This window comes from Synchiropus splendidus, chromosome 16, assembly GCF_027744825.2.
Source record: "Synchiropus splendidus isolate RoL2022-P1 chromosome 16, RoL_Sspl_1.0, whole genome shotgun sequence".
In the NCBI taxonomy this organism is placed as follows: domain Eukaryota; kingdom Metazoa; phylum Chordata; class Actinopteri; order Syngnathiformes; family Callionymidae; genus Synchiropus; species Synchiropus splendidus.
The window spans coordinates 20910110-20917132 of record NC_071349.1 but is presented as its reverse complement, the minus strand read 5'-3'; the positions used below and the strand labels follow the sequence as shown (position 1 = coordinate 20917132).

Sequence of the window (7023 nt, the reverse complement as noted above, 5' to 3'; positions counted from 1 at the left end):
CGACTGCAGCCGTTGTTGTCGAGCGTACAACCGGATATGACATCACGCAACGAGGCTTTTCCGGACTCATTTCGTGTGGCTCGGCGGTAGAAATGATAAGCACCGAGTGAACACTCGCACACTTGGCGCGGATGTGTTTGTCAACAAGTGTGGATGTGATGGTGTGGCCGCGTCCGTTTGCGTCCACGGCGAGAACATCCGCGCGTGACGCGCGACGCTCGAGTCCGGAAGCAGCCGCTGTGACGTCGCTCGTTGTTTGATCACAATCACGTCCGATCGCGTCTCTCGGCGGCGCGTGGCGGCGAACGAATGGCGGGAGCGGCCGTGCGAGCGGGCTCCGGCGGCGGGCCGGCCTCCCTGTCCCGGTTCCGGGGAGCGCTGGTGGCCGCTGTCCTGGGCGACTGTGTCGGCGGAGAGTTCGAGGGCGTGGAGGAGGTCCCCCCGGAGAGCGTCCTGCGGCACCTGGGCAGCCTGGAGGACGAAGCCAAAGGAGACGGTGGCCTGTTTTTGAGCGTCATTGCACCTGTAGTGGCCTGAAACGCGCGAGTGCGGTCTGGTGCTAACATTGCTAACGACCATGGTTCTTCCCTCCCCCGTGGAGGGCGAACAACCACTGACCTGTAACCTCTCCCTCACTGAGCCTGTTGGGCTTGAGCGTCCGCGATATGGTGTTGGTCAGCTGTGCAGTGGTCAGTACCTGTCACTCATGAGTGTTTGGTGGTTGCAGGCATCCTGGAGTACAGCGACGACACGGCCATGACCCGCTGTGTGGCCCAGTCTCTGCTGACCCGTACGGGCTACGACGAGAGGGACATGGCTCGCAGGTCTGCTTCCAATTTCTCTCCACTTGAGATGACTGTGAAGCCGAATCTCTTCTTGGTCTGGGACGTGGCCACGTCCTGCGCCCTTGTGTCTCTCCTTCCTTCAGCTGCAGCCTCTGCCCCCGATGCCACTTGTCCGAGGTTAGTGACGAAAGGATGCTTTTCAGGTTCGCAAAGGAGTACACGGCGTCGCCCCACCGTGGCTATGGCAACGGCGTGATCCAGGTTCTGAGGAAGCTGTCGTCCTCTCAGCTGGCTGACGTCTACCAGCCCGCCCGGGACCAGTTCAACGGCCGGGGCTCTTTTGGGAACGGTGGAGCCATGAGAGCCGCTCCCTTCGCCCTCGCGTTCCCAGACCCCGGCGATGTGAAAAAAGTAGCCTGTGTTTCCATTTGCCGTCCCTGTGAAGGAATCCATGGAGCCGTTGGCTCAGGTTTGCTCTGCTCACTCTCACCAGTTCTCTCGCCTGGGCTCCACGCTCACCCACTCCTGCTCGCTGGGCTACAACGGCGCAGTGCTGCAGGCCTTAGCCGTGCACCTGTCCCTGCAGGGGGCGCTAGACCTGCCGCAGCAGTTCATCAGCAGGTTGATAGCAGAGATGGAGGAGGTGGAGGACGAGGAGCCCACGCGGACCGAGGCACGAGTGTGAGTGACCGGCGCCTGCTGGCGGTGTGGGCGTTTTTCAAGGCCTTGTTTGTGCTCAGCCTGAAGGAGGCGGACAAACCGTTTTGTGAGCGTCTCCACCGAGTGCAGGAGCTGGTGGACAGGAGCAACGTCAGCATCGAGGAGGTCATCGCAGAGCTGGGTGAGTTTCTTCCACGAGGGACCAACGCGCCGCTGACCCGTGTCCTCCGGCAGGTAACGGTATTGCCGCGCTCCACTCTGTGCCCACCGCCATCTTCTGCGTCCTGCACTGCCTGCAGCCGCGAGAAATCCTCCCGGAGAGCTACGGCGGCCTCGAGAGGACGATCGCGTACAGCCTGGCTCTGGGAGGGGACACGGACACCATCGCCAGCATGGCGGGCGCCATCGCCGGCGCTCACTACGGCTACGAAGCCATCCCACCGTCCTGGATCAAGTGCTGCGAAGGAAGCCAGGACGCCGACTTGAGTGCACGAAGGCTTCATGCTTTGTACCACGTATCGACAGAAGGGGGCAGCAGCACGCACAGTCAAAAAGATGCCGCCGGCACCGAGAGCAGAGCGGACCCCGAGTGACTCCTCAGAGGAACCGCTCCACGGATGCCGTTTCCTGAGAGAAGGAAAGATGGTGCGGTTTTTGCGGTAGTCTGGTGGATGTTTTTATGGTTGTCGTGTGACTGTTGCATAAAACGCCATTTGTTTGAATGAGAGACAAGTTCCTGTCTTGTTTTTCCTTCGGCTCCCCTGGACTGCTGGCAGTCGAAGACCTTCACGCTGACGGGTGTTTGGAGGATTCTCCTGCAGCGTCGTCACTGTCACATCAGTGACTCTTTAATGATTCGCTCCATGAGTGTCATCGATACATAAAGTGCAACCTGAAGGACGGCGAGCCTGTGATTCATGGTCCTCGGCGTAGACAAGGATTCACCTTGGGATCACAGGTTCTTCTCTGCCGGTGCAACCTCCAGGAATAACTGCAGGAAGACTGTCACTCTGCTCAAGAGCCCGGGACACAGCTGGAAGTGGATGAGAGGGATGTAAACCAGGACCCCGCTAAAAATGAACAAAGTCACGTAGAGGTATTCAATCTGAGGTTGGTCAATGACGGGCGCCAGCACCAAAAACACCGCCGCAATGAGGACCAGGATGGGCAGGATGATGGGCACCTGAAAGGAGAGGAGCAGAGGCTCAAGACAAGGAAACATGGAGGCAGAGTCCTGCGCCGAGGTGCCGGGCTGTGACCTTGTAAGGCCGAGGGAGATGTGGCTTCTTGATCTTCAGGTAGATGAGTCCAGAAAGAGTGATGGCGTAGAAAAACCAGGCCGTGAAGCTGTCACACGACATGGACGCGGTCAGAGGAAACGAAGGTGCCGCGGCGGACCACCACAGACTCACCTGAAGAAGTTGACGATGCTCTGAAAGTCTCCGGGGATGAGCACCACCAGCGAGACGACGGTGGTGAAGATGAGCGCAGGAGATGGAGTCAGTCTGTGGACGTGAGCCATGGCCAGAATGTCTGGCTGCAGACGCAAGGCCGGTCACTGCAACCCTCCAGACAGACAGGTGCAGACGTGCATGGGCTCTTACCATGTGCCCTTCCCTGGCAGCCACAAAACAAACCCGGCCGCCGCTGAAGAAGGTCCCGTTGAGGGATCCGAAAGCAGACAGAGCGGCGGCGACAGACATGATCCAGCCCCAGCTGCCCAGAACCTTGTTCCTGCACAGCAAATGAGGAGTCATGGTTTCTGCCGTCTCATGGTGAGCTGAGGGGGAGGAGCAGGCTGAGGGCGAGGAAGGACGGGGCAGGGTGGCATGTGGAGGTCTGCTTCCTTGGGACAGTGTGGCACGGCAGAGTAGGCGGGAGCTCGGAAGAGAAGAGCCCCCCGCCACTGCAGGCCCCGCCCACAGGGCGTCCAGCCGGTGCGCTCTTACCCCCACGTCACTGCCACGGCGCTGGAGGAGATCAGCTCTTTCGGCGTCATCACGGTCAGGTAGCTGATGTTGACCAGCAGGTACAAACCAGTCACCAGCGAAATGGCGATCACAACCGCTCTGGGGAGATTGACCTGCGTGAGCAAAGCACCAGGCATTTAGGCACGGGGGTCCGCCGCGGTCTGCCGCCTGTCACCACAGCCTCCAGCAGGGCCAAACCTCAGCAGGCATGTGACCAGAGTCACATCCAGGTGTGTTCCACGCGCCCGTCACGCGCCGCCATGCCACTGCTAAACCATCCACGCAGCCATAAAATCCAGCTTCATAGGTTAAACCAACGTTCGACTGCACTCGCTCGTCCAATGGACGACGACGCTGCTTAAGGTGCAGCGCTGATGTTTGGCTGGAAACATTTCATCCGGTCCCTCGGAGTGCTTTCACACTGCGACTCCGTCTGGAGACAAAGCTCTTTTGGTTCAGACGTCCGAGGTGTGAACACAAGAGAGTCTGGTTCTGGCCGCAGACCTGACCCCGGCTGGAGAGCTGCACTTTGTCTCGGGGAACTCTCGGCGGGGGGTGAGCTTCTGGCCTCAGGCGTCGAGGTGTCCAGCGCGACTCCACACAGACATGATGGATGCCGGGCAGTAAAGGGTCTGATGGCTGTCTGGGCGCACATCATGCTTCAGAAGCAACTTCTCAAACTCCCACAACACTGGGGTGAGCAGCCGGGCGCTGCCATGCTCACAGCCATGGCCGCCATGCCGAATGCTTTCACCTGCAGCACCACAGTCAATGCTGCCGGAGTCAGCCCCTGGATCCTCCGGATGTAGATGAAGTCGCCGCTCGACTCGGGAACCGAGGTGCCCAGCTCTGTGTGCGACAGAGCAGCAAACATGGCAACGATTCCACTGATGGCCCAGATCAGCAAAGCGCCTCCAGGACGGACTGCAGAGACAAAGGTGGATGGAGCCGCAGATCACCTGCCAAGGTTGGCGGCAGATCACAAGGCTTATCAGTGTCTTCACACTGAGCGCCTGACTGAAGGTTCACGAGGCCACAACAGGCTTGGTATACTGTGACCCCTCTCACCCTGCCAGCGCCCGGATGAGGGGCCTCAGCAGCTGAACTGCCCTTGTCAGCGCAAGATCCTTGGACTCTGTCCAGGAGTTCAGGTCCTTCCCCCATTTCTGACTGAGAACAGACGCGGCGGAAAGAACATCTGCATGACCTCTGACGCCTCACAGGCCCAACCCCCGTCTTTAGTTTGACCCTTCAGCAAAGGTCAAGGCCCATCAAGAGCTTCGGGATGATCATCCAGGCGACCCTGTCACACGCTGAAGGCTCAGCGAAGGTCGGCGTGACCTTGTTGAGTCCTGCGCCCCACCACCGTCCAGGCTGCATGACGTGACGTGACGGAGCCCATCATCACCAGGAAGCACCTGTATCTGCTGGATTGGAGAGGCGTTCCACCGCTCGAGAGCTTGGTGACCACAGAGAAAGACCACGGCCAGCAGAAGGAAGATCTCTGTCCTGAACATCAAGGCCGAAGCTCCGAGGTGGCGCCCAGTCCAACACTCATCTCAGTGAGGTCCAGAACCATGACGCCAGCCACGATGTGTCAGGGCCAGGAACAACGTGCCGGTGTGGGTCACAAGCGCAGGTCAGGACCCGCAAGGCCCACGGTGTGACTCTTACCTTTGGGTTTTTCACTTCCTCTGTGACGTAGTTCAGAGTGTTCCAGCCCTCGTAGGGCCACAGAGCCTGATAGGAAGCGACTCCGATGGCACTGGCGCCAGCGTTCGTCCCCTCCCAGGAGAGGTCCGACGTCTCCGTCTTTCCTTGGACTCCCCAGAATGATGAGGGCCACGGCCAACACCTTCACCACCATGGTGAGCACCTGGATCTGTGTGGCCCAGCGGGCGCTCACACAGTTGGCCATCAGGAGTCCCCAGCTCAGCGTAACGCAGGCCCGCCAGCATGGCCACCAGCGGCCCAGACCAGCAGGCTGGCGCCAACGGTGGACAGGCTATACTGGGGTGACTTGAAGATCCAGCGATGAAGGACACGGCCCCCAACAGGCCCACCTCCCTCTTCAGCTTCATCCCCTGCTGGTGGCTCGCCACGTCCATGGCCTTCAGGCTGACTGATGTGTGCGGCGAGGGCCACACGGAGAAGGCCTGGTATCCCAGGAGGAGGAGGGGCGAACGTCCTCACGTCGTGGGACTGACACGCCTGTGGAAGCGCGGTGGCTCCACACCAACAGTGATAGCTCGGCATCAGCACTGCGCTCACCACCAGTCCCTCCAGAAGAGCGCCGACAACTGTCCGATCAGCACGCCTTTCCTGACGATTCTGTTTGTGTCTTGTGCGCCAGCCTTGTGGAGATGACGTCACGTGCCACGCTCACAAATGTTGGGACGGATCCTGGATCCTAAAGGTCCAAACCATGGAGCTGTAGAACGGAGGGAAGTGAGTGGTGCAGCGTCAGCCCCACTCTGTGAACCAAGATGGCCGACCTCCATCTCTCTGCAGCTGTTTCTGAGCCTGGACATCAACAGAGCAGCAGCTCACACACACCTCCACCGCTCAGACTCCGCCCTTGTGAGGAGCTGAGGAACCAAACAATGGCTGACAACGTGCTGCCAGCCTGGAAACCACTCAAGGAACGTCATCCAAAAAGATGGGCTTCTCTGAGCATTTAGCATTACACGGCGGCGCGGCGCGGCAGAGCAGGGGCGACACGGTGGCTCGGACTCACCTCGGGCCGCTTGAGCTCCTCGGTCACGTAGTTGAGGTTGTTCCAGCCGTCGTAGGACCACAGGCCCTGGTAGAAGGCGATGCCCACGGAGTTGATGCCCACGTTGGTGCCCTCGAAGGAGTTTTGGAAGGTGCCCGTGTGCCCGCCGACGAGCATGACCACGCCCCCTGTGATGATGAGCGCCAAGGCCAGAACCTTGGCGAGCAGGAAGAAGACCTGCAGCGCCATGGAGAAGCGCACGTCCAGGCAGTTGACGGCGGCCAGCACCAGGATGGCGGCGGCCGCCACGCACTTCACCACCAGCACCGGAGGGGCGCACTCCGGGTAGAAGGGGCTCACCACGTACTGAGCGAAGCTGAGCGCGATCCCCGCCACTCCGGCGGGCCTCACGAACAGAACCGAGCTGAAGATGAGCATGAAAGCCACGGGCGCGCCGGACGTTCGCAGGATGTAGACGTACTCGCCGCCGGACTCTCTGATGACGGTGCCCAGTTCGGCGTAGCAGCAGGAGGCGAGGATGGCCAGCAGGCCGCAGCAGGCCCAGACCAGCAGGCTGGCTCCGGGGCTGCCGATGGTCAGCAGGACCGTCTGCGGGGACATGAAGATCCCGGAGCCGATCATGGTCCCTGCGATGAGCGAGACGGCGCCCAGCAGACCCACTTCCCTCCTCAGGCTCAGCCCCTGCCTGCGCTCCTCCATGCCCGCGGCTCCCAACTGCCGCGTGGAGCGCGACGGCCGCCCACGCGGCAGCTGGCGGGTTAATGATTAGGCGGCGACACGCGCTCACACGACTCCTTTGGACCCGGGTCCACTCCACATCACACAGGTCCGTCCTCGTCAGGACCTTAACCAGGACTGAGGCCAACAATAA

The 7023-nt window shown here is 60.6% G+C and overlaps 2 protein-coding genes across 2 annotated transcripts; one reads left to right on the top strand and one right to left on the bottom strand.

Moving 5' to 3' along the window:
* The first annotated feature begins 14 nt into the window (after positions 1–14).
* Positions 15–2187, top strand: adprs (ADP-ribosylserine hydrolase). The gene is made up of 6 exons (XM_053845043.1): positions 15–496; positions 728–824; positions 989–1196; positions 1279–1466; positions 1526–1626; positions 1680–2187. Exons 1-6 carry the CDS (start codon positions 310–312, stop codon positions 2036–2038), a joined length of 1140 nt encoding a protein of 379 aa, XP_053701018.1. The 5' UTR covers positions 15–309; the 3' UTR covers positions 2039–2187.
* Positions 1962–6997, bottom strand: zmp:0000001267 (b(0,+)-type amino acid transporter 1). Its single transcript, XM_053845030.1, has 6 exons — positions 6153–6997; positions 3395–3528; positions 3050–3179; positions 2858–2982; positions 2705–2792; positions 1962–2628 (listed from the first exon to the last, which is right to left on the bottom strand). The coding sequence occupies exons 1-6, from the start codon at positions 6849–6851 to the stop codon at positions 2398–2400; spliced, it is 1407 nt and encodes a 468-aa protein (XP_053701005.1). The 5' UTR covers positions 6852–6997; the 3' UTR covers positions 1962–2397.
* Positions 6998–7023: the final 26 nt, after the last annotated feature.

Excerpts from the sequence above, each read along its gene's own strand:
- adprs (XM_053845043.1), top strand. The coding sequence starts at position 310 with ATGGCGGGAGCGGCCGTGCGAGCGGGCTCCGGCGGCGGGCCGGCCTCC. Across the intron at positions 825-988 it reads GAGAGGGACATGGCTCGCAG|GTTCGCAAAGGAGTACACGG; the intron begins GTCTGCTTCCAA and ends GATGCTTTTCAG. Across the intron at positions 1,467-1,525 it reads ACGCGGACCGAGGCACGAGT|CCTGAAGGAGGCGGACAAAC; the intron begins GTGAGTGACCGG and ends GTTTGTGCTCAG.
- zmp:0000001267 (XM_053845030.1), bottom strand. The coding sequence starts at position 6,851 with ATGGAGGAGCGCAGGCAGGGGCTGAGCCTGAGGAGGGAAGTGGGTCTG. Across the intron at positions 3,529-6,152 it reads AGGAGCTCAAGCGGCCCGAG|GTCAATCTCCCCAGAGCGGT; the intron begins GTGAGTCCGAGC and ends TTGCTCACGCAG. Across the intron at positions 2,793-2,857 it reads AGCATCGTCAACTTCTTCAG|CTTCACGGCCTGGTTTTTCT; the intron begins GTGAGTCTGTGG and ends GTCGTGTGACAG.